Raw genomic sequence first — 26,405 nt, forward strand, 5'->3', positions numbered from 1 at the left:
CCGGCAGGGGGAGAAGAGGAGTAAAATACATCTAAAGTTACCTAAAGCATGGATAGGAAAGAAATTCTACACCAGAAATGCCTCACACAGGGGTCTTGGAGCACTTAGAAGCAGAAATAAACTGGAATTTCAATAGGAGATTTAAACCAACTGAAAATCAAAATACTAAGGAGCAAGAGCACAAGGTAAGTATTCTCTACAACTGCTTGTTTTGATTTTCCAGGTATGGCTAATTGTTTCTCAGCATTTACCTAGCAGCTTAACTCTGGCATCTTTAATACACACATACCTTATCTGTTTGTGTAACTGTTCATAGATGACTGCAATCCTTTTTGTTAGCACTCCTCAGCATCTATCCTCTCTCAACTGGAGATATTCTCAGGACACGTATCATTTGGGGAGAGAAAGGCAAAGACATTACTTGGCGTATCCAAACGTGCCAGGTCCCTAGCTGCACAGGATGCGTTTCCCATGCCTCATTGGCAGTCTGATTCAACATCAGTACATACAGCTCACACTAAAAAAAGCTCTCTCACTTTTTAGCATATTACTTTGGCTGAGAAAGAGTAAATGCCCTCCCCACTGACCTATGGACTCACATTGCTGTCAAAGAAACCACTGGCTTAACCCTATGAAGATGGCAAAAATACAGCTGTTAGTTAAATGAATGCTAAGAATGCAAACAGAAATGCTGATATTGAGAGAGACTCAGACCTATAACCAAAGCTTTTCCTTCTAAATAGTATTTTCTTCAGTACTCTTTGCCAGCTCAGGCCTTTCAACATATAGCAGAGACAGCCTCTAGTTCCTGAGTTTGCCTTCTGATCTGTGTGTTTCTTACTCCGTCTTCTACACTTGGATATGGCCACTATTTAGGTCACATTGCTATCTCTGAGCAATCAAAACTGGCACAGCCCTAAATAACCAGCCTTATAGCGCCCCTTCCAGCTCCCTCTCTCATGCCAGCACAAGCATGAGTTCTCCTGCATATCAGGCAGTAATTTTATCAACAGCTGGACCCTAAGGGTGAGGCAGCAACCACAGTGATTTAGCTCTTATCTCCCTGCCCCCAATACAGAAACAGAAGGAATGCTTACCTAGACACAAGGGAAAGAACCTTCACTGTCATCTAGAAGCCATGGGCTACTCCTTTAGCCTATACATTTATTACTACAAATAAAACTCATTGAAGATTAGGCTGTCAATGAGAAAAGGCAGAGTTGAAATCAACTGGCACACAAGCCTTCCTTAAGGAGAGAAACTTTGAAAAATGCAAGGGCTTTTCCCTGCCCATGGCAGGGGGGTTGGAACTAGATGATCTTAAGGTCCTTTCCAACCCTAACTATTCTATGGTTCTAAGCCTTAAAGGAACTAAACTAGGCTTCTGCTGCATGGCTTTGTTATTTTCCTTAAAAATAAAAACCAAAACCTAAGCAACCACCAAAAAAACCAAACCAAACCCAAAATCAAACAACCAAACAAAACCATAACAGAAAAGATCAAGCAGATTCTTTTTCAGGGGACAAAAGTCCCCAAACCTCAGTTTGTCTCTGCTCCAGTTCTGTTTTCTTGAGCCTGCAAAGTCCTGGAGCCATACTCCAAGGGGAGTAAATGACTGAGATCTGAACGGATTAAGCCTGAAGTCTTAAAAGACAGCTTGTCATGCACTATTTGCTACTGCCCTGCTGAGTCGGGAACATGCAGCTCTTGTGCATATTCCACTTCCCCATTTGCCCACTGCTTCAGCTTCTCATTGACAATCATGCATTTCCAGCACAAACATCTTTGAGGCATTAGGAACTAAATGCATGGCAGCGTAAACCGCACAGAGCTTTTCATCAAACTATCAGAAGCACTACTCTATCGACTTTCAGTCTTTATTTGAGAGCTTAACTTATTAAAAGTCTCTACTTTAACATAATAAATAATGTAACTGCATTGTAGCCCACTGCAACTAGAAACTTTATGTAGCATTTCAGACTCCTTTGCTATGAATACAAGGCCTTGTTTATGCTCTTGATGGATCTGTGTAAATCCACGGCAATGAAAACCAATCCCTCTTTATAAGCTGCTAGTGCTCTTAAATCCCGAAAAATAGGCAGCTACAGCAAAAAAGCAAGACTCGGTAAATGTAAAACTTTGTACCTTTAGTTTATCAGTTTTCTGTGAACTAACACAGGAAAGAATATGTTATCAGTGAAGACCATTTATTTCTCAAACTAGCAAAACCACACACACTTGGCATAAACCCAGATTTGAATCAAATAAGATTCATACGTCCTTGCTTTTGACATTGATGCTTGTTTCTAGCCACTTTTAAAACAGAAAATGGTTATCAATTTCCTTTTCATGCATATCTTATAATTTATATCCACAGAGCAGAAAGAAAAGAAATCACTGGTTTACAAGCTCCTTTTATCAAGCCATCTTTAAGAATAAAAAAGGGTATTTGGAATAATATGAATACCCTGAACTCCCACTGGCTTCGGGTGGGAGTTAGGCACATTCACTAAGCAGTTACTCAGAAACTCAGCACTTTACAGAATCAGTCCCTCAAAATATGAGTTTTCTGTAATGAGACAGACTGCTCTGAAGAAAAAATAGGAGTTCTCTTGCATCAGCCAGATTCAGGAACTGATTCAGGACTGCAAACGGCTTGCTCTACAGCAGTTGGACAAGCTCCTGCCCTAGCTTCTCTCCCCTCTTCAGGCAATCTGAGGAAAGCTAGTAGTGTCAAGGATTAAGCAGCCCACAGAGTCACCATTTATCATGGGTCATGGCCATTGTTTAACCCCAGCTGCCAACCAAGCATCCAGCCAGTCACTGGATGAGTGAATCAGAAGAGTAAAAGTGAGAACTGAAGGGTTGAGATAAAGACAGTTTAATGTGTAAAACAAAAGCAGCGCACAAGCAAAGCAACACAAGGAATTCATTCACCACTTCCCCACCGCAGGCAGGTGCACAGCCGTCTCCAGGAGAGCAGGGCTCCATCATGCTAACAGTTACGTGGGAAGACAAACACCATAGCTCCAAATGTTCCCCCCTTCCTCCTTCTTCCTCAGCTTTATATGCTGAGCATGACATCATACAGCATAGGATACCCCTGGGGGTAGCTGGGGTCAGTCTGATTAGCTCCTCTCCCACTTCTACATTTTGAGGCAACCACTGTAGCCAAAGTAACTGAGCATATGTGATATCCAATGTTTCTGTTCTTACACTTTTCAATTAATACCTTATTTTACAGAAACATACTTAGTATATTACTGTGCCCCAGACCTATTTAACACCAAATGTGCATTCAATACCTGTATATGTGCATATATGCACATAATACATTATAGCCCATGTAAAAAGTTGTGACCATGTGATCAGTTGGTTGCAATAACATACTATAAGGAAAAAAAAGGGTAGCCCATGATTATTACTTTGCAAACACATACAAAGTTGCACTCTAAGCAATCGTCATAAGGGGAGGTACTGCTCTTTGACCTGTTCTCCTACTGACTTTGGTTTTTGCCAGACTGTACCAAACTTATTCAGCTTGTAATGCCAGCAGAAAATGAGTACAATTAAGCAGTGTTTTGCCAGGCTTTTGCCTGGAACCTCTCCCCTGTACTGCTGCAGAAGGGTTAAGCACCTTTAGCTATGATAAGAAACTTGACCAATAAAAAAAACCCCACCAGCTTTTCATGCACAGCTTTATGCAGATTTGCCTCTGAGCAAGGCTGATTTAAAACCATCAGTTAACTCACTATTTCCTTGCAGGTTAGCTATGTTTTCAACGAAAATCAGCAAGCTATGCTCCTCCTTTTCCCTTTTTCATCCATATAATAAACCTTAATCTCGATTTACGAGATTTCCAAATTGTAAGGCCAGTGTGAATGCAGTGACTGGCATTTCTACATACCTCCTATTACAGTTTCCACCCTTGCACACTTTTCAAATACTCATCACGTTAGTTGCTTTGCAACATTTTTTGACATGAGTATTGGTTCTGCAATACATCAATATGAAAGTATGAAGGAGGGCAAAGAAAAGTTTTATTCAAACTTTTATAAGTTTTGTAAATTGTAGCAGTAGTTTTATACATAGCGTTCTCATAAGAGGTAAAAAGCAATAGCAAGTAATAAAAGTGACTGTTTCACAGCATGTCCACAAGCAGTATAGACTAATACCTCACTGTATTAAGCTCCATACTAGCAAGCAATACTTACCAATAGCTTTACTGGGCTAAGTAGTAATAATGATTCCTTAGACAACTCCCTGTTACTTTGAGCAATTATTCTTTTTACCTCTATCTGCAGGTTGACCACTTTTCATCCTCTCTTCTTCATCTCACCAAGTGTTAAATTCATACGGCTTGCATATCCACACTGCCTGGAAATCTTTTACCCAGGTCCTGCCAAGCAGAGAGGACACTTGCACAAAGTTATAAAACTAGATTTTAAGTTACTAGACATTGGATAAAGACAGAAGAGATATTCATGTAAATGAGGGAACATAAGGAAGCAACAACACAAAGATGCAATAGTTCATTTACTAAAGACACTAGAATGAGTTAATGCTTAAACCCTTTCAAATGCCAGTCCAGCCCTGGAGTGGGTTGCTAATTTCCCCTCCATCACCTATGTGTCCTAGCAATGGAGGACTGGGATAAACTCTTCATGTAATGCCAGCACAGCAGCTTCCCCAGACACAGGAATTCTCAATTCCTGGCTGTATCCTACAAGTATATAGGACTTCAGTATCACTGCTTGCTTCTTCCTATCAGCTCACTACAATTCGTCCTCTGTTGCCACAGCCTACTTTAGCTGTCAGCTCCATCATGACAGCCAGTAAAACACACAGTCTCTGGATTCCCTCTGGTAAACACATTACAGTGCTTGCACATTTGAGGGACTCACACACCCAACGAGGCCAAATAAAGCACAAGAGTTTATTAATTCCTGATCTCTAGAAATACCCAAAGTTCTGTAAAATCCTTGATATAACCAATCCATAGGATGTCATGCACTGCCTTCTCCTTTCAGCATTTGAAGCCAAGTATTTGCTAGTAGAATTCTTCAATTGTTCCTATATTGTTCTGTATAATCCCAGCATTTACTGGGGTGGAAAGGGAAAAAGGGAAAGAGTCACTTATTACAAGTGATTACAGAATGAACTTCAGGTCACACTTTTGAAGATGGGAAGTCTACATACCAAGGAAGTTGGTTAGCATGATGCAAATCTACTGGTTACAAGAATAAATCATTAGAACTACAATAATCTGCCATGAAAACAAAATACATGGATCTACAGGAGCATGGAACATGGAAGAGCTTTAAGAAGAATCACCTGCCTTATTTTACTAACACTCCCATCTCAGAACAGGTTAACCAAAAGTCATTTTTTTTTTAATTAGTTATTTCATTTCATCCGCAAGAAGAAAGGGACACAGTTCCGTTAAAACTCACTAGGAAAGTTCTTATTTCGAAAGATAAGAAGCTAGCACTTGAATACATAACATCACTTGCACTTTGGGGGTTTTCCTTTATCTTTAAAACACAGAGCTAAACCCAGGTTCCCAACTACAGCTAGCAGGCTAGCACATCAGTGCGGACAGCTGGAAGCAGACTTCCGAGTTCTGCATTAAATGCAACATCTCCTATGGAAAATAAAGAACAGTTCGTAGAATTTTAATGCCAAAAAAATTTAATTATTCAAATGAAATGGTCACGATATGGAAGGTCACAATACAAAGTTCTTACACACAACACACACAAGTTGCAAAGCCTTTTGTTGATTGGAAGCAACTGTTTAATACAAAGACTAGATGCCAACAATACTTATCGTACAAAGCTTGACAGTGGATTCATGTGTTGATTCTCTGAGATGCCCCTCATTTCAAAGAAATATTGAATATTAAGGTTATGGCTGAAGTGAATTCTACAAATTCTGTTATATTTGTCTCTACCCTTAATTCTAAGGACTAGGATTGGGGCTTCATGGTACAAGATAGATTATAAAGGCACACTGTGGTTTGAAAGCTAGGCTAGAGACTCTAGTCTTTATGCTTTCTGGGGTTTGTCTGGGTGTTTTATGAACACTCCAACATGCAGGAAAAAAATCCAGCCCTTGAGGGGGTACAGAGTGAAAAAAATATTAAAGCTGCAAAAGAAGTGTAACCCATTTACTGTATAAAACAGTATTTACATTCTTATGGATTCCTTTGAGGTTGCACAATTTAGAAATGAAGTACCTCTCTCCCAGTTATTTCTGTTATTTCACTGGCAGAACTAGCCCAAACTGTGCATTTAAGATCACTGTTCGCCTACATCAGTTTTGTTGGTTATGGAAAAGGACTGCTGCACTGCTAAGAAGTGAAAGTTTCTGGCCAAGCCAGTTGCTTGCTTCTTTAACTTATTGAATGCTGCTTCCCAATTTAGAAAAAAGCTTTAAAGCAAATGCTTGCTTCATTTTTTAAAAGCCACTAGACTGCAAGTCTTGTGTGTCAAGTTCTGGCACAAAGCGTTCTGCAGTGTTAAGTTACAAAGTCCTGACAGGCCCACTACAATTATTAACAACACAGGGGTGCACACCAATGTTCTCTGGTTTCATCACATCTATCACAACTAGCTCTGTTTGTGAACCATGTCAATTCCTATGGAACTATTAAACAACTCAAGATTAGCTGAAAAAGTTTGGAAGCGCTACATACAGATGCTGTAAGACTGCTCCAGCAACACAAGTCTGCACATAAACACAACTTACCAGTTTACACAAAACATTTCTAGAACTACATAAAAATCAGGAGGTTTACCACATTTTGGTTCCCTGAGAAGAAAAGTGCTCTAACTGTAAAGGTCTTTGGAATGCCATAGGTACAGTAAACAAATATGCATCTCCTGCACTGCTACTGCAGAGACATCTCCTACTTCCATGTTGAGCAGACTTGGTTTTGGCATTTCATTCCAAGTAAACCTTACTCTCCACAAGAGAGACACTGGGATGGGAGCAAGAGATGACTAAAACTAGTCTTAGTACTAAAACTGGTTTATCTGTGATGATTTGATATTACAAACTGGAATGCATATTTGATGAACACAGGCATCAAGAACATAGTTTACCTTACCTATTTAACCCATTATTGAGATAGGTTTTGAAAACTTTAAAACAAAAAGTCAAATATGTTTTTGGAAAGCATGCTTCCTTTTTTTGCCCAGGAGCACCACCTATATTTTTTGTGAACATGTTTAAATATCATGAGTTAAGACCTCAATACAATAAAAGAGCGCACAGCAGAAGAATGAAGTCAGGAACCATTTTATTTCCATCCAGTTTGCAAGTATTAAGGATGGCATAAGAGCTCGTGCCATCAGTATGATTTATGGAACTATATCCCTAGAAGAGGCAAAGCTTATAATGCTTCCTGGTTTCCCCTCCCAAGTATAAGCTGCACGACTATTTGGCTTAACTGTGTCTGTCACTAATATCAACTTTATTCATCCTCTCCCCAGACACCAGAATACAGTAACTGCGTATGGAGGACTGAGGCAGCCAGTAATGAGAAGTTATAAAGCATGTTAAACAGCACATACACTACACTAACACCTGTGATGCTCACAACATACAGAAGACAACCCTGTAACTAGATTGTGTTGTATTTGCCATCATTACCTATGAAGATCAGTACTGTAAGATTTGCTGTCTCATACATGTGCACAACAGTTGTGACTGATTCTTCTGATTCTTCCCAATTTCTAGGCAACAATTCAATTTGTATTTACTAGTCTTAAGACAAAATACTGAAACTGGTTTTAGGTGTTTTTGTCCAACTGGTTTTAACAGCACAATTCAAATGGCAACTTCCACAATTATAGAATTTATGCTCAGTACTTGTCAAAAGCTTTTAAAATTATGTTGAAAAATTACTTTCAATATGACCCACACAATTGAACTGCTCAAATAGTTTAAACTCTTAATTTAATGTATTCTAAGTTAGTGAAGAGTTCACATTCAGACACAAATTCCGGACAGTTCTTAGACCTCATGTGGCAGAAGATGAAGCTGTTTAAAATTATCACTATCAACAGAAAAGAATTCCCATAGGAAAAAAGTATATACACCCTCACTACAGCCAGGCAATCAATTCCTCCATTTCAATATTATCATAAACATTTAGTTATTTCAATCAGTAGAAGACAACCAAGAGTTCGCATTCCAGATTTTTCAAACATATGATTACCTTTTAAAGGCTGCATTTTTTTTCTGAATCTAAGTAAACTTTTCCAATACAATCAACTCAGTTCAATGAACTTAAGTTTAAGACTGATTTGGAAACTGTTCTCTTTCACTTCACCTATGGAGCCCTTTAGATACACAGGCTTACAGACTGCAAAGATGCAGGGTTCCAGTTTAAACTCAGCACTTATCTGAAGTTGCCTGCAAACGCTCTCTTACACGGGGTGGAAGTGTTTTTAACAACCGCTCTTCTACAATGAGACTATTCCTCTTTAAGAACTGACATTCTTCCAGTTCAGCAGGAAGTGATTCAAGATAGTTTCCAATGAGCTCTAATTGAACAAGATTCAGTAGCTGACCCACACAAGGGGATAAATTCATCAGACTGTTATTTCCCAGAAGAAGAAACTGCAGCTTTTTGCACTGAAATAATCCATCAGGCAGCATTTCAATCTAGAAAAAGAAAATAGAACCAAAAAAACCACATTAGAAGTTGCTAGCATACATGCAGCTGCATGTTTTAACATTTCCCAGTTACATTTTAGAGTAAAAAACCCCAACCCTCTTAGTTTATGGAAGGATAAGGAACGGGAAAATTGTAATGTTTCTATCATTATGGGATAAATTGCTTGAGAACACTAGAATGGTTTTATACAGCTGTTTCATTAAGACGCTTAGCTCTTGGCAGAAGACATAAGCATGGCAGGGGAAGCACATACATGTGTGCATATGCAGAAGTGTGTACAAAACATGTGCATGCACAGGTGGCAGGGGAGAAATAGGCTACTATCTCCTAAGAATCAGTTAATGAAGAAAAAATATAGATTGTGAAGAGACATTAGGAGCTTCTGTGTTGTGAAACCTGTACCAGCAGTTACCTGCACAGTACAGTAGTAACTCTAGTCCATCCAAAACCAACCTCACCAGTGAAAAACCAATTACAAACCCCAAAAGAAGCCCTCAGTCACAAGCCTGGGCCCGATACTAATAAGCCAGACTGCTCAGGGCTGCTAATGAGGTTACAGCCATAATGATTTCCCTCTTCCCAGATAGCTGAGCTGCTCGTCAACTAGCTGTTGATTCACTACAGCTTTCAGCTTGACATTTGATAGTAACAATTGAACACTGTTCACTACCATTAAAATACTACATAGGATAGACAGCCACAGGGAAAGATAGTACAGCTTAGGATGACTACAGAAATCTATCTCTGGATCAGAGCCCTTAAGCTGTGACAGACCAGGGTAGTATTTAGTATTATACAAGCTTTGATAACACCAAAGTTATATTGATTAAACAAGCACTACCCCTTTTTCCAGCTTTACTAGGTTTATTTTAATCATGAACATCACAAAAGCATTTTGAAGCAGAGGCTGCTCCAGAAAAAATATGGTAGATTAAGTCAGTATCTGATTGAAGTAGTAACTCAAAGTTCTACTTACGTGGTTTTTTGTCAATGCCAAGTACTGCAGATTGGTCAGATAACCAATTTCTTCAGGGATGGAGGTTAGCTTATTATAGCTAAGATCCAAAGAGTGTAATTTTTTACAAAGAAAGAGCTGCAATGGAACATTTTTAATATTATTATAATTTAGATACAGTTGTTCCAGGTTTGATAATGCACCAATCTGCACCGGGACATAGGAAATACTGTTATGCCACAACTTTAAGCAAGAAAGGTTCTTAAGGTGTTGAAAACTAATTATTTCTTCTACTGTTCTGAGATTATTTTCTTTTAAGTCAATTTCATGCAGATTGTTGAGGGTAAAAATGGAATGGGGAATGCGCTCTAAGTCACAGCAAATTAATTCTAAGGTTCTCAGGTTGAGCAGCTTCTTCAGGTTATTTAGCACTATCAGTTTGTTTCCCTCATTGTTGATAGACAAGTGCTGTAAAGAAGGCAGATCTGTAACCACTTGAGGTATACGGGAAAGGTTGTTTTTTAAGTGAATGGATCTGAGATTTTTCAGCCCCTGAAAGCTTTCGTTATATATGGAATTGTGATGATCTAGCATGAAATATCCTGTTAAGCACAATTCTTGCAGGTTTTTTAGATGAAAGACCCAAAATGGAATTCTTCCCATCTCACTAGATTTGAGGCGCAACGTTTTCAGATTCTCTTCTAAAAAACTGACTGCTGGATAATCCATAGTTAGCGATGAGTGATAGACATTGAGTTCTTTGAGATTGATTAGCTGGGTCACAGCTGAAGGAAGTTTGGCTTCAGGAATAAGTTCCAGGCTTAGGACTTCAATTTCTGTCAGTTCAAAGACGCTGTCTGGAATACCATTTAACATGAAAAGGTGGAGCTCAATCTTGTCTTGGGAATTTCTTACTAGTTTATTTTTCAGTTTTTCCACTGACCATTCATTGTTAAGATTGATCTGTTTCAGTTTGTTTTCACTCAAATCAGACAGGAATATTGAGAATCGTTGGGAATAAAGAGGATCATACTGATCTGCCAAGTGGAGAATGAATGCAAAGTCATTCTTCACATCAGGTATATCACTGTAATTACTTTTCTCTCTCAGCTTTTCAAAAGAGTATTGCTTAAGTGAACTTCTCAACATCCACCACAAACTGTAAGTACAAGTTAAGCCATAGAAGATCACTAAAACAACATAAAAGGAAGCCAAGACTTTAAAAATCTCTGCTAGTGAATAAACACACTGGTACCTTTTGTAGCCTGTGAAGGCTTGAACATTGACTACACAATCAATTTCAAGTGTAATAAATGATAAATAGTAGGGGACATAAATTACTATTATTACAAATACAATGACTTTCACTATAATCTGTTTCATATACACTGTATATATGACATCTTTCTCTTCAACATGTACTCTGAATTTCTTCACTTTTTCAAATATAGCTTTAGCTTGTTCCCCTTCTTTTTTGTCAAGAACACTTGAGGAATTTTCTCTCCCCGTTGGTTCCAAGCCAGGTTGGGAATATGGCAGGGACTGTCTGCTGGCGCCTATATCTACTGAACTCCCAGGTGGTGAAATTGCTGCTTTTGATTTGGCTATTGGCAACTTCCTCACAGACTGCTCGGCAACTGTTTCTGAGAGGGCACGCGTTGTCCATGGAGAATCAAAACACTTCTGAAGAATGGCTACAAAGTGCTCAAGCCTGGAACTTGTACTAGGGTAGTAAAGCCAGAAATTACTGCAAGCTGCAAAAATAAAGGTATGCAGAAGCACTAGGTATGGAAAAAACTTTGCAAACCAGTGAAGCTCTCTCTCATAACATACTGCATCAATATAGGAATACTGCTGCCGATGGAGATCGTTCTGGATTTTAAGCGGGATGATTATCTGTGCTGTAGAGCTAGCTGACATGTTTAAGTTGGCTTTAACTAAATCCCAAGGCACGGCACAATGATTGTCAAATTCTAGCTTGCAAGGAAGACAACACAATACTCTGGTTTGAGTAAGCTGGAGAGCCCCAGCGAGCACAGCAACTAGCAGCATTATCATGGTGAGGTAATACCAGAAGACATCCCACCATGGTTTTAGTATGTGGTAGGATGACTGGGCATCTGCTAAGTATTTGAGTTCTGTTAGCGTGATCATGACTTTCACCTGTGAGAGAACAGCAGCTGGTAGAGGAAAAAAAACAAAAAGAAAGAAAAGACATCTTAGAGAATTGATAAAGCCAATTTTTGTCACCATTAAACACTTGAAGCTTATTCATGTTTCCCTAGTTTTAAACTGGTAACATATGCCCTAGCATTCAGAGCATAGCAAAAGGATCCAAGAACTGCTGGCACCTAACTCTAGCCATCATCTTATTTATTTTAAGGAAAGTTACTTGGAATGCAAAAGTTTAAATGAAGAGTGAAAATAGCATCAGAGATTAGGAGCAAATGTATTCTGACCAAACATTTGGGTACTCTTCAGAAACCCAAGCAGGTGTAAGTTAAGGAAGTGTCTGGCACAGTATCAGCAGCCCTTTAGCAGCATCCTAAACATATAGCAAAAGCAATTTCTTATTTAAGAAGAATCCCAAAATCAAAGCAATATATTAACATGATGGCTCTTGTAATTTAGTATTTTCTACAAGATTAAATCATGCTACCCAATTAAAGAGGAATGCACAAAAACTCCCACAAAAACAGTTTTGCTTTATACAGTCTTACATGTAATTCCCATCTTCTCCCATCAAGAGCATTAAGCATACTGACAGAATGAAAGTGAAGCTAACCTAACCTGTTATTGTCCAATATTGCCATATATATATATACACACACAAATGGTACACCTAACCCCCAGCAGCATAGGTTTTATTAATACTTACTTTACTAATTAAAGAGAATAAATACTCAGCACTGCTCAGTCAGGAGGTCTACACCTTTTAAAATTCCTTGGACATGCCATCTTTACATTTGTCTTCATTCTGGATGGAGAAAACATTCAATATATTTCACTTTTAATTGCTTCACCTAAATAAAGGGCAAACATTTCAGCTTTCATTAGAACTGCTGCCTTGTTGCAGTCATCAGGATGTAGCAAAGCTCTGCACTGCTACAGCTACACGAAATGGAACAAAATATGCTCAAGACATGATCATGTAGAACAAGATGTCAAAGCTTTGCACAGTCACATTAACATGAAACCCAGCAAACTACCTACAGAAAGTCCTGTTTCAACTGGGAAGTAATCCCTTTTTCTTTTCTGCCAAATAACTATTGAAAATAAGGTCTGCAATATGCAGTACTTCATGAAATAGAATTCAGTTGTAATTTTGATATACCAAGGTTTGACAGAAAGGCAAGGTTCTCAAAAACAGAGGCCTTAAAACAAATCAATAAACCATCCAGTGTCAATGGCAATACCATAGACACTACCAGCTTTGCAGAAAACATCCTAGAAATCTTGTTAAGCAGTACAGATACAAAGGAATGGGGATGTTCGGTGTTTATCTTAATCACACAATCATTTAGGTTAGAAATTACCTTTAAGATTGAGTCCAACTGTTAACACTGCACTGCCAAGTCCATCTCTAAACCATGTCCATGAATGTCACATTTACACATCTTTTAAACCCCTCTAGGGATGGTGGCTCTACTACTACGCTGGTCTGGATGTTCCAATGCTCAACAACCTTTTTTGGTCAGAAATTTTTCCTAATATCCAATCTAAACCTTCCCTGGAGTAATTTGAGGCCATTTCCTCTTCTCCTATCCTTTGTTACCTGGGAGAAGAGACTTACACCTCACTACAACCTCCATTTGGGTAGTTCTAGAAAGCAATAAGGTTTTCTCTCTGCCTCCTCTTCTCCAGGCTGAATCCCAGCCCACCCAGCCCCTCCTCACAGGGCTTGTTCTCTAGACCCTTCACCAGCTTTGCTGGACACACTCCAGCATCTCGATGTCTCTCTTGTAATGAGGGGCTCAGAACTGAACACAGGATTGCAGGTGTGGCCTCACCAGTTCCCAGTACAAGGGACTATCACTTCCCCGATTCTGCTGACCACGCTATTTCCAGTACAAGCCAGGTTGCTACTGGCTTCTTTGGCCACAAGGGACTATCACTTCCCCGGTTCTGCTGACCACGCTATTTCCTGTACAAGCCAGGTTGCTACTGGCTTCTTTGGCCACCTGGGCACAAGTTGGCTCTTGTTAATAATAGATAGGTACTGGACATTTCAATTCCAAACAGAACTGGGAAGCTTTTATAAAAAGACAAACAACAGCTGAACTAAGGCAGAGCCTTATTCTTACTCCACATTCACATTCAAAGGGAGAAGAATGGCTGAAAATAAGTTAACCCTTCTTGCATTGACAAGGCTACTTTAAGTAGAATGTAGAAACTTACCAGGCTCACTCAAGGGAAAGCAGCTGAAGGACAGGATGGTTACAGTGTACTTCTAGAGAGAAAAGAAATTGTCATCAGATCATTAAATATATGGACTCCAATAACTTATTAAAACAATGGTTCATTACTCCTTCCCACAGCAGTATTTTAAAGATCCAACATTTGATGAGCAAAAAACCAATCTAACTAGATTCACAAGAACTAAGTAGAATAATTTAAGCTCTATCCAATCAAATCAATCACTTGTTCCCCATCTGAAAACTGCCTTTCCTGAAGTAAAGTATTGGCCTTTGTCATTGTCCTATTTCTAAGCACTAAAAGCTATTTAAGACCAACAGTTTTTGCACTTACATGAAGTTACTAACCCTATAACTGAGATGTTCTAACCATAGCTAAGAACTAACAATTTTGTAAATCACTTCAGCTCAACTTGTGAAACCTATAATTACCTTAAAATGAGTTCTTTCAGTATAATTCTTTGGGGTTTGAATATAAATTCATAGGTGTAAAAGCACAATAACTTATTAACACACCCAAACTAAGGCATTCATTCTGCAAACAGTGTCTGGATCATGTCTTGACTGAAGCCAAACATGCTCGGTTTGAATATAGACAGAAAAATTAAAAGCATTTTTTTTAATTTCCAGCCTAGAATTAAACCCAGTCAACTCTTCTCACTCCAACTTTGTTACGAAAATGAAAGATTTGAGACCCTCTTGAATTACCAAGAACAGGCTGAGAAACAAGTATGTTGAATGATTCAGAGATCAAAAGGTATAAAGAGCATTATTTTTAGCAAAGACAAACTATTTGAAAAGTCAAAACGATCACTGAAGTGGCTGAGAGTTTAAATGAGTGTGAAAGGTGTAATTAGCATGAGAGCAATTCTTTTCCTGACAAACAAGTAAACCTCAGCAGGGATTTGGGAAGATACTAACGTTGTAAGAATATATTTTCTGTAACTACGTGCACATGAGAAAGTTACAGGTAATAGTAATGCATGTATCCACTTTTATACAAAGAACATCACTCTCCTGATAACAGGCTTATTTTGGGGACTAGGCAAAAGAAGCTTATGAGGTACAGAGTATGAGGTATGAGTATGAGGTACAGAATTCAGAGTACAAGAAAGTGATTAACACTGTTTGATAAAGTATTTTCTCTAAAACTCGCAGATAGAAAACACAACTTAAGCCAATTCTATTAAAGACCTATTTGTATACTTGAGAGCATGCACAACCCAATACACCTTCTTCAAGCAATGTCATAATGCTCAAACAAATAGGTGGCTTGTTTTTACAGAGACTGAGAGCTTTTAGAGAGTGTAAGGTCTGTTTCTATCAAATGCTTTCTTTCTCACCTCCCTGACTTGAACTGCAAAGTTGTTAGCCCCTGTCAGAAAAGTCCAGCTACATTCTTGCTGCAGTTTTAGATACTTTCTAGTAGAAAGTGCCACAGTATTAAGTGTTTAAATACTTGAAGTCTGGTCTTGTTAATGAATGACTCCTTTTGGAAACCCTCCAATGAAGCATGTGTCTTCATTACAATTCTATGTATAGGAAATATCAGAGACGTCCACAGTGCACACAAGTGTAATAAAAATGTGAATTATTAATGATAAGTTTGCTAAAGACGGTTTACTTTCAAATCCTATCTGTATGCCAAGGGTAACTAATCAAATGGAATTATGCTCAACTGTAATGGGCATGAGAAATCTCATCTCCAGCAGCTTTCAACCCATATCAAAGCCATAAAAGCTTTTCAAAGTGGCCTAATTCAATTGGCTATCTTTCTTAGAAGATGAGAGACAGACATTATAGCCCCAGGCTAAGTGATGACTTCAGGAGAGTTAACCCAGACCAGTATTGGGATGCAGGCTAGAAAAGTAAGGTAATACAGATCACTAATATCTAGGCAATTTTTAGTTGCTTCAACACTGATGAATCTGATCAATAGAAACCTATCCAGATTATGAATGAAAGGCTACCATTTTGAAAAACATTATCTATAAGCATCAGACACTGCACCTCACTGTCCTCAGGAGCCAAAAGGTTACTTAACATCACATTACTCTGTCATTTGGTCACTACTTCTGTAATTTTAGGTACATTTAGTTAGGGATGGCTCTGAAGCAAGGGAAGTGCTTTGCTACTCCTCCCCAAAGAATAATGGGCTGCAGAAAGCCAATACCTGACAAGAAGCTTTGGTTTATTTTTAAGGCTATGCTGGTTTTGTTGATTGTTTGAGTACTCAGCTGGTGCTTCTGATACATTAAGTAAATCAAAATAGACTTATACAACTAAAGCATACCTTGACAGGTATTCCAGTGGTGTTATTCCAGCAGTATGACATGCTTCTCAACTGAGATAAGAAATGCTGATATCCTAAGTAAATATGTCTGTTTTAACAACTTCCTACCAAAAGTGATTCCTAAACTTCAGTACCAACTTAGCTTCTAGCTAGTTTAGATGTATCCCTTTTTCTTCCAAAATTTAGGATGCAAAATGAAATTCAGTAACAAACTAGACAGGCAATCAATTTTACTCAATGGGCCATTTTGAGAGTCTCCTATGGGATTTCTAATACCTGCTTATGGTCTCTCATGCACAGCCTGAATCTCCACTTGCAAATAAACCCTAATGAATATTCCCAAAGGAAAAAAAGTAACAAGCTTTACTTCCCCACACATTCATCACCCAAACCACATCTTTCCTGGCTAAAACTTCCCCTCTATCAGCATATTACCATTTCCTTTTTCACATGTCCCCTAAACAACAAAAAGCCACATACTGCAAGAGTTCAGGGGCAGGTCTGACTTCATGAAGAATGATAACTTCATACATACTCTTAACAGATGTGTTTTAGATGACTGCCTCTCCCTTTTTTAAGCTTCCTATTGACAAATAATAGACTACTCAATTCAAGCACTACTTTGACATATGGTCTTTCAGAATGTGTACCTTGACCACTTGTATGCACATGCAGATTCAGTGGTAGGATCTTTTTGGCAGGGATCGTATTTTTGGCTCTGTATTCCACTGAATGCAGAACACCACACAAACAAGATTAGAGAAAGCTTCTTTTTCAGTTCCTTCTGAAGGTCACAGGTGATAACTGGAACACGTGTAGCTGATTATCCTTTTATATTTAGAATAAACACAAAGACATTCCCATACTTTACAGTAAGTAGCATACTCCTCAGCACAGGATGTTCAAGACCATTAGCATTGTTACACATTTTCCATATCAACCTTTCAAATAACCAAAGGCCATAATTACAACTACAGACAATCTCAACCGTTAGTGTCTGGATTAACTGGAGGCCTTGCCTGCCTTAAACACTCTTACTCTCAAGACAGTCCCCTGAATGTAAGATGTGGAATGGTAATAGCAAAGTCTTTGTGCTGTTTGAGAAGCAGCCCTTGCTCTCTGGAGAGGTCTGCTTGCATAAAACTTCGTAGCCCAATAATTTCTAGGAAAACATTTGTGGACATATTTTTAGCTTAAAATTTAATAAATTAGGCTACACTTACATTTACTGTACATGGGGTACTCTGCTAGTCTGGCAAAATTAAGCAACTACTACCCAGCTCTACCACTACTGTAGCTACAACAAGCCAAGAAAAAGAGAGTACAACATGGCAAGTGTGTTTTAGTTTCCTCAGCTACCCAAAAGCTTGAATATTGATCCTGCCCCTCTACTCTGCTCTCGTGAGACCTCACTTGGAGCATTGTGTGCAGTTCTGATGTCCTCAACATAAAAAGGACATGGAACTGTTGGAACAAGTCCAGAGGAGGCCACGAGGATGATCAGGGGACTGGAGCACCTCCCGTATGGAGACAGGCTGAGAAAGTTGGGGCTGTTCAGCCTGGAGAAGAGAAGGCTGCGTGGAGACCTCAGAGCAGCCTTCCAGTATCTGAAGGGGGCCTACAAGGATGCTGGGGAGGGACTCTTCATCAGGGACTGTAGTGACAGGACAAGGGGTAATGGGTTAAAACTTAAACAGGGGAAGTTTAGATTGGATCTAAGGAAGAAATTCTTTACTGTGAGGGTGGTGAGGCACTGGAATGGGTTGCCCAGGGAGGTTGTGAGTGCTCCATCCTTGGCGGTGTTCAAGGCCAGGTTGGATGAGTCCTTGGGTGGCACAGTGTGGTGTGAGGTGTCCCTGCCCATGGTTGGAACTTGATGATCTTAAGGTCCTTTCCAACCCTAACTATTCTATGATTCTATAATTCCCAAGTTCAACAGAGAAGGCCTCAGAGTAGATCAAAAAAAGACTTCTTGAAAGCAGCTTCATCTAAACTCAGAATACCAGTCTTTATTCTATTAGTTCCTTTCTCTGGTACACTTAATAGAAGAGAAATACTTAATCTTGCAGTCTAATCTAAAGTGAAAATAAGCTTTACTCCAATTTGATTTGCTTCACAAGCACAAGACTTCCTCTTGCAATCAGACTGTGGAGGATTAAATATGCTATGTTATACATTTCTATCCCATACCTGCCACATCCAGATAGTACCACTATCTTCCTCGAGGATATTAACTTCTCATTAAAAGCCATCAATATGCAAGTATTAAGCCTTTATTCAGGGAGGGCCAATAAAGGATTAAACATTGTTAGTAGTGTATGTCACTGGTCAAACATTCACAAGGGAGATAGGTCATCTTCGAACATTCCAGTTGCACAGGCAGTTAGAATTACATACCCATACGTCACATAATATTGAATCACATTATCGAGGTCTGCCCAAGTACATGAAGCTACTTGAACCTCATTCTCAATAAATGGATGGGAGGAAGAAACCAAGTCAATTATTTTAAGGGTTAAACTCTGTAATAAAGTTGTTATTACAAGACATGTATTTAAAGGTATGGTAAACGTACTTTTTTATTTCATATTAGGACAGCCTGGAGAGCAATTTTAAATACTAATTCATATTCAGACATACCTAGACTGGTAAAAGTACTTTCTTCAGCCTTCTCAAGTTAAGTTTAAGGTGCTAAGGATGGTGTTCTAGCTAAAAGAGGTCACAACCTATGCTCCTATAAAGGCCTGTATTAGCAAGGAAAATATTCAGTTTAAACCCAAGTTTAAGACCAAATAGATAGGGAGACAAGCACTTTACAAAACAAAACCAAAACACCTCAAACCACTGAAAAACAAGAAGAAAAAAACCTTTCATACAAACCTAAGTTTCTGAACAAGTAAGTTTCACAGTTAAAGAGGGAAGCAATCTAATGATAAAAACCAAACCCTGAAGTAAAACAAAAGGTAGCCCAGCTTTGTCTTGCACTTAATTGCATCAACACAACTGATGTCTTTGAAAGCAAGCTGTCTACTTACTGGGCAAATATCACTTAAGTTATAGTTCTGGTGCTTTCTAAGACCCCTAGATCCCTAACAAACCAAACCAAATCCAGACTTGGAATCAAAACTCCATACTTCCAGCAAGCAATGGTTTGTACAGCTTTAGTGCCCAAGCACGATTTTCAACTCAAGGATGCATTTAAAATAAAAAAATAGAAGTTTGTATCAGGTAATGGTAGAAATATGGCAGAGGAAAGAATCAAACTACACAGACAAATGTGACAGCGCTGTGGTCTCCTCTTTCCTTGAGGACACATAAAGATAAAGCTATAGGCAAGCTGTAGGGCCCTTGCCAGACTGTGGGTCCCTTAAATATATTATATTTGAAGTTAAAATAATTAAGTTAAATTTAAGAGCTATATTAGCACCTATAATACTGATTTCAGTAAATACCAAAACAAGCACCCGTTTTGAAGAGAGTGCTTTGTATTGGTTATAGAAAGAATCCCAACAGTAAATTCACTTAGAGGCATATTTTGTTTCTCTAATATTTCTCTAATAATTTCATCAATTTAATCTGTATTCTTACTGAAAACTCTAGCATGCTTTTAGAACATTTTTTCATTTGCTCCATTGGCTTATATGTCTTCAAACATCTGTGCATCTCACATATTCCACTTGAAAAAGGAAAATATACCTGGAAGATGACCACCAAAACTCCACATTGGTATTACCCACTAAAAAATAGCTCTGCTATCCCAAGCTTGGCAATTCCTAAAGAAACACAGCAAAGTGTATTAACAGATTTTAAAAAATCCCCCAAACTGTAAAGAGTTCCATAAGGCTTTTTTTTTAAAAAAAAAAAAAGAAAAAAAAAAAAGAAAAAAAAAAAAGAAAAAAAGAAAGAGAGAGAAGAGTATGACTAACTGTACTAGTTCTGCCTGGAAGAACATAGCACTTTGAGGTGTCAGTGATAAACTCTGGCTAGTTAACAGGCTCAGGCCTGTGCTGGGCAGATCTCTTGGCCAGAGGCTAAGCTGAGGCATCTGGTAACAGAGAAGTCTGCAGGCAGCTCCCACTTGGTATGAGTCAAACACTACCTGCATGTCCTTGCCTTTATCAAAAAGTGGAGCAAGAAGTTCTCCTGTGAATATCTTTCCTGGTTGACAGCAGAAATGATGCACAGACTTGCTTGCTTATAAGAAAGCCTTCCTACCAGGTAAGGTCTGCATGTTGTGCAGCACAAGGATCAAAAGCTCATTCGATGCTGCACAACTCATGTTCTCAGCTTCTAAAGGGATGTACGATTATCTACACTATTCTTTTTATAATGTCAAATCCAATAAAAAGCATTTTAAATTACCCTGTAGAGAGTCTGAGGACCTTTCTTACCAAGATCATCATGGACCAGCACCTCTCATGGAGAACACAAACTGTATAGATGGTCTTCTAGGAGGTCACTTCTGAAATTCTCCTAAAGTAAAAAAAAGGGGCCCCAAAATACTAAATCAAAGAACAAGTCCCAAATATCTTTTATATGGCACTGTACAGTCTGATCACATCTCATCCATTTTCAACACAAAGGTTAGTATTTAAAGTGAAGCACTATCTTCTGTCAGCCTCCTTTCCCCCTTTTTCTGGCCCCATAATACTTTCAAGTAAACAAAAACTTCAGTACTGAATAACAAGTAGGAGGATGACATGCATTCCTACTACTTCTAACATTTCTAAGAGCCCAAAGAGCTGTATTTTTAAGCATGCTCCACAATGTGCCATGCATTTAGAGTGCCCACAATGAAGCACACCACTTAATGCAACAAAGTTAGTTCATGCAAAGTCTCAGAAAAGAGGCATAGGTACACAAACAGAATCAGCACCTAAGCAGTACAGGAGACTCTTACGAATGAACTTGAAGCCAAACACATTCAAAGCACACATCAGTTACCTCCTCATAGACAAACCTACTTCTTTTTAGGTGAAGTGTTAAGGGATTTGTGAAATAGGATTGAGAGGGCACTGAAATACTAGACTATATTATCCACAGCAATGTACTTATTATCACCCCAGCACGGCTCAAGCTACCATAGACCCAACAAACATACAATCATTAACTTCATATGTAGTTAAAGAAACAAGTTACAAATCCATTTGTGTTTTTCTTTAAAAAAAAAAAACAAAAAACCCAAACAAACAAAAAAAAAACAAAAACAAAAAATACCCCACAATTGGATTTTAAAAATCAGTATGGCAACACTGAACACAGAAATGGTACATCAATACTACTAACAGTAGTACACCAATACTACTAGCAGTCCTCCCTTACAAGTTCCAAAGAAATCTCAAGAGTAAGTTCATAGCATTAAGTGTGAAAAAAGTCTCCTTGGTTCTTCACCTGTTCTTCCCCAAGGAAAGAAGACTACATGACTACACCAAAAGCAATCTTAAAGGGTCTAGACTGGGTATGCTGTACCTCTTACAGTTCTCCCAGCAATCATCTTACATAAGAGTACATCAAGTCCTTCATCCCACTGCTAACACAGCTAACAGAGTTAGATACCTTCCAACCGCATGAAATAAGATTTTCAAGCTCACTTATATCTCCTTTTTATTCCCATAACCACATTCTTCAGTTTCTCACGATGAGAAATATGAATACATACCCATAAGACAATGGTATCAACAGTATCCCTCGTACCCCTCCAGCTTTCTAAAGGAAGCCTCAATGGTATCAATTTAATTTTGCATACCAAGATAAATGCTACAACAGAAAATTAATTTTTATCTCCTTAGTTTGCAGCAGTCTGACAGATAGTCACGATCCCCATTCATTGTGCTGCTATGCTCAGGATATCAGAAAGCAAAGCAGACCAAGATAACACTGCAGAACATTCACAACTTCAATACTACAAGATCTTTCCACCAGCAGATTCTTCAGTTATAGTATAGCTTATTACCTTCAGTCTTCAAGAGCAGTAGTAATACAAGAGAGCCAGCAGCATAAAGCAGTTAAAATTTAACAGAAGACCCTCTTTCCTTAGGAAAAGGCAGGGAATTGCTCATACATGCTCTTCCATTTTCAATCTGCTTTGCAATAAAGTCATAAATGCCCAAGACAACTCCTGTAACCTCACTGGAAACAAGTCAGAAATAAGGAAATCTCAGAAAGAGAAGCCCTGGACTAAGTCCACACACCTGAACGACCTCTGAATTAATTTCTCAAGGAACACAGGGACAGCTGCAGAACAAAGTGAGTAGACCATAAATCCGACTTAAGTCAGGTAAGCATTTGGCTCAATTCTGTAGTCCAAAGGCTATCAGGCTGCTATACCTAGGTTATCAACGTAATTCATGTAATACCATACACACGGATGTATTAACCAAAGCACGTTAATATTCCGATTTGATCCTTCTAGATAAAGGTCCTGTAAGGAATTCAACAGCACTGCATTTATGAAGGGAGGAGCACTCTTCATCCCATAGGAAGTCCTGCTAGTTTTCCAGGGAGCAGAGTACCCAAATCCAATTATTTTAGATATTCAGTACCTCCATTCTACCTTATTTTCCCAGCCTAAACACTGCTTTCTAATACAATAACAATACCCAACCCAGTTAATAGGGATATTTATCTCTGACAGCTGAATAGCTCTATGCAAGTGCTTTTAGTTCTCTCTACCTCAAATTCCTCAACTGTAAAATCATGGTAATGGTTCTTCTATTCTTCATAAAGTATTTAAATGACAATATTATAGAGTAATACCACTTCTTACTAGGTGATCAGAGGCTATTCTGGAATGTACAACACACACTATTCCTTTTCTGAATAATGGGCAGACAGCTATCATCTTTGCCTGTTCTCAGAAATAAATGAATTTGTATTTATACTCCTTGTTCTAGCTGGAATAATTTTGATGTTTCTAAAATACAAACTGTTATCTAATACAATAAGTTAAAATCCCAACATTCAGGCTAAAAAGGAAACTGATGGGTTTTCAGTATTTATAGACTGCCAAGACCAAACAGTGCCCTATCATAATAACAGATGTTGATAACAGAAACATCAAGTGAGGTCACAAATCAAAAATATATACCAAATACCCTCTGTCTCTGCAAGATAATTATTACCATGCACAAATACAGCTACAAGATTTAAAAACATTCAAAAAATGGTGGTTTGGTTTTCGGTTTTCCTGATGTTGCATAAGTTCCTTGAAGAACTTTCCAGAAGGCTTATTCCTTATTACAGTTATTGCTTATTACTTCCACGGACAAGAACATAACTGCTTCTATGAAAAATACAATTATGAGGGCAGCAATACAAAACACATCTGATTCCACTCTATTAGTCCCGACATTGGAAAGCTGAGTCAACTTTCAGCAGTGGCTCATATCTCTTCTCAGAAGCAGCAGCTTTTTATCTTGTTTAAGAAGACAGTTACTCTTGAAAGCCATCCTGACAAGTTGAAACACTAGATTCTAAGTGTTCGGTCTAGACATCCAAGAGAAAATAATGAGACTAGGTAAGTTTCAAGTTACATCTGATTCAAGCTCAGGCACTCTTTTTGCATAAAGGCTCTCCCGAAACCCATCTTGTTACCTTTTTTGGTAATCTCCCCACCCCAAAGTCAAAAAACTTGTGAAACTCCACAGTCAAATACAAACTCACCTGCAATGGAAATGGAGTCAGGTTTACTAATCCTCTGGCAGGGAGCATGCTGTCTGCACAATTACCTCAATCTCTTAAGTATCTTCCTGTTCATATTACTCTACATTACATATTGGTTAACTTGATAAAGCAACCAGGTACATCTTATATCTTAATAAATTTGTCCTTTAGTCCGTTCATTTTCACATTGCACGTGCTGTGTAGCTGCGTGTGTACAAATGACTTATCAATGCCTAAACACATCTCTACAGTTTGAGAGCAGCACAGATGCACAAGATGACAAAAGCAGCACCATGCTTATCAGAAGCATCTCCTAGAACAATGCTAGGCTTCAGAACCCTGCACAAGTGATCCGACCTGAATGCTACAGTAAGCCAACAGTAATCCTGCGTTGCTTCCTGAACAAACACAACCTTAGTGACTATGTTTGTGCTTTATACTTCCATCAAGTCCGAGTATGCAGCACAACAGGGTCCTCTGCTGAACAAAGTTTGCTTTGAGTGGGGTGTCTGAGGAAACCTAACAATGGTGAGTTTTTTCAAATAGCAATACTGAAAGAAAGCACTTCTTGGTATGAAGCCAAGTTTAACAACTTCAAAACCAAGAGTTAAAGGTTTTACCATCACCTGAATCATTAAGAACTGTGAAGTAAAAAAACTCCAGCCCCATATTTTTAAGAAACTAATAGTTTGATGCAAAGCAGACACTACTTTCAACAACTCCAGTTCAGTAAGGCACTTGAGTATTGACATATCCCATCTGACTTCATCAATGTTTGGGTGCTTTCCTGACTTTGAATCAGTGTCATTGCAAAGGTAGTATTTAAACAACGTTAATGTTTAATAAAAACAAACAATCAAGAACTTGGAAAACAGTTCTCCTGTACTGCAAAGGCACTGGCAAAGTAGTAATTATTTTCATGCTTCCATTGGCATGGGTTGGAAGAGAGAGTTTATCTTATTTAATCTTAAACACAGCCTAGAAACAGTTTTTTGTGTTAAAACTTTTCAACTTGCCCACCGTTCTTCAAATATTTTTGATTACACGACAAATACACATCATGGTTCTGCTTTCATCAAATGGAAAAAATTAGTTTAAAAGACTAATTTTAGGATTAGAGTCTAAATTTGCAGTTCTTAAATTCAAGCCTTTTGCACGCAGGTGAACTTTAGCTACCAGAAAATATGTGAATAAATATCCAACAACCTGAAGTACTCATAAAACAGCAATATTCTCCCTAGACAGCTAAGGCGATGTCAGGGAAATCAGGGGTTACATTTCCTGGGGTTTTAAGCGAGAGCTTTAAAATCAATGCCACTTTAATTAAGCCTCAGTAACTACATAACCATAGTTTCATAGCTGATGTGCCAGAGAACTGAAACTTTTATTCCATATTAAACTAAAACCACAACTCAAACTAGTAATTCCCTAAGAAACAAAGTGTTTATTACAATGTCTTAAGACTACTAACAATTAGTAACAGATTGTGTTACTGCCATATTCTTTATTGGTATCACTGGGTGCCTTTTTAGCATTGTTAAACCCTTCAGCTTCTCACAATCAACTAAATTCTCAATTTCAGTATAAGGAATTGCATTCCAGCTTACAGTATCACAACATACTGAGAAATCGTGCACTTTTGATGGAAATGCACTCACAAAATCAAATTCAGGGTGCAAAGACTATTTTGAAACAGAACAGCACCACTGAGACTCAAATTGAAGATACTCCATTACGAGTTTTCTCCATTATTTCCTTCCGATTGTTAAAAAGCCCTAGAACCCTCTTGGGTGCAAATAAGAGGAGGGTGTGCCAGCATGATACCCCAAACTGCACTTACAACAGCTTTCTTGAGGGCTGAATCATCCACCTTCTTTCCAATGTACTACACCGCTAGAAAATATAGACTCTTTGTATCAGTAAGTTTAAATCAAATAATTGGAGAAACTATTCATAACTATTATGAAACTTCTGTTCAATATTAAATTACAGTTTGATTTCAACTAGCTAGAAATTAAATCCAGAACTACTTCATAGCACACTACAAGCCTTGGGGAAAAGAGTGACCAAAGCCAAGCATAACTACAATAAACTGAAGCCCACTTACTAAGTTTTGCAAAACTCCAATTGGAATGTGTACACAAGGTGGTGCATCCAAATAAGCAGTTTAGTTATTAACAAGTTAAGACCACATGACTCATAACAAGATTTCTGCATTAATGAGTATGACTGCCCACATGGCAGAGACAGGGTTAATAAAACACAGGCCACAGCCTCTCGGCTAGAATTACCAGCTACAACCAAGCACAGCTACAAGTCTGTGATGTGTCCTGCTGAACTCAATCCATACAGGATACAAACACGCATCAGACAAGTCATACCATAGTTTGTCAC

The 26,405-nt window shown here is 38.4% G+C and overlaps 1 protein-coding gene across 2 annotated transcripts; it reads right to left on the bottom strand.

Moving 5' to 3' along the window:
• Positions 1-5,945: 5,945 nt before the first annotated feature.
• LRRC8B (leucine rich repeat containing 8 VRAC subunit B) lies at positions 5,946-14,095 on the bottom strand. Of its 2 annotated transcripts, XM_080623320.1 has the most exons (4): positions 14,040-14,095; positions 12,520-12,618; positions 9,663-11,821; positions 5,946-8,673 (listed from the first exon to the last, which is right to left on the bottom strand). In XM_080623320.1, exons 3-4 carry the CDS (start codon positions 11,793-11,795, stop codon positions 8,401-8,403), a joined length of 2,406 nt encoding a protein of 801 aa, XP_080479446.1. In that variant the 5' UTR covers positions 11,796-11,821; positions 12,520-12,618; positions 14,040-14,095; the 3' UTR covers positions 5,946-8,400. The 2 variants fall into 2 exon arrangements, with proteins under 2 accessions (XP_080479446.1, XP_080479445.1); XM_080623319.1 differs by lacking the exons at positions 12,520-12,618; positions 14,040-14,095 and having other exon boundaries at positions 9,663-12,150.
• Between the last annotated feature and the right edge of the window lie 12,310 nt (positions 14,096-26,405).

The sequence above is a fragment of the Psittacula echo genome, assembly GCF_963264785.1.
Source record: "Psittacula echo genome assembly, chromosome: 7".
Taxonomy (NCBI): domain Eukaryota; kingdom Metazoa; phylum Chordata; class Aves; order Psittaciformes; family Psittacidae; genus Psittacula; species Psittacula echo.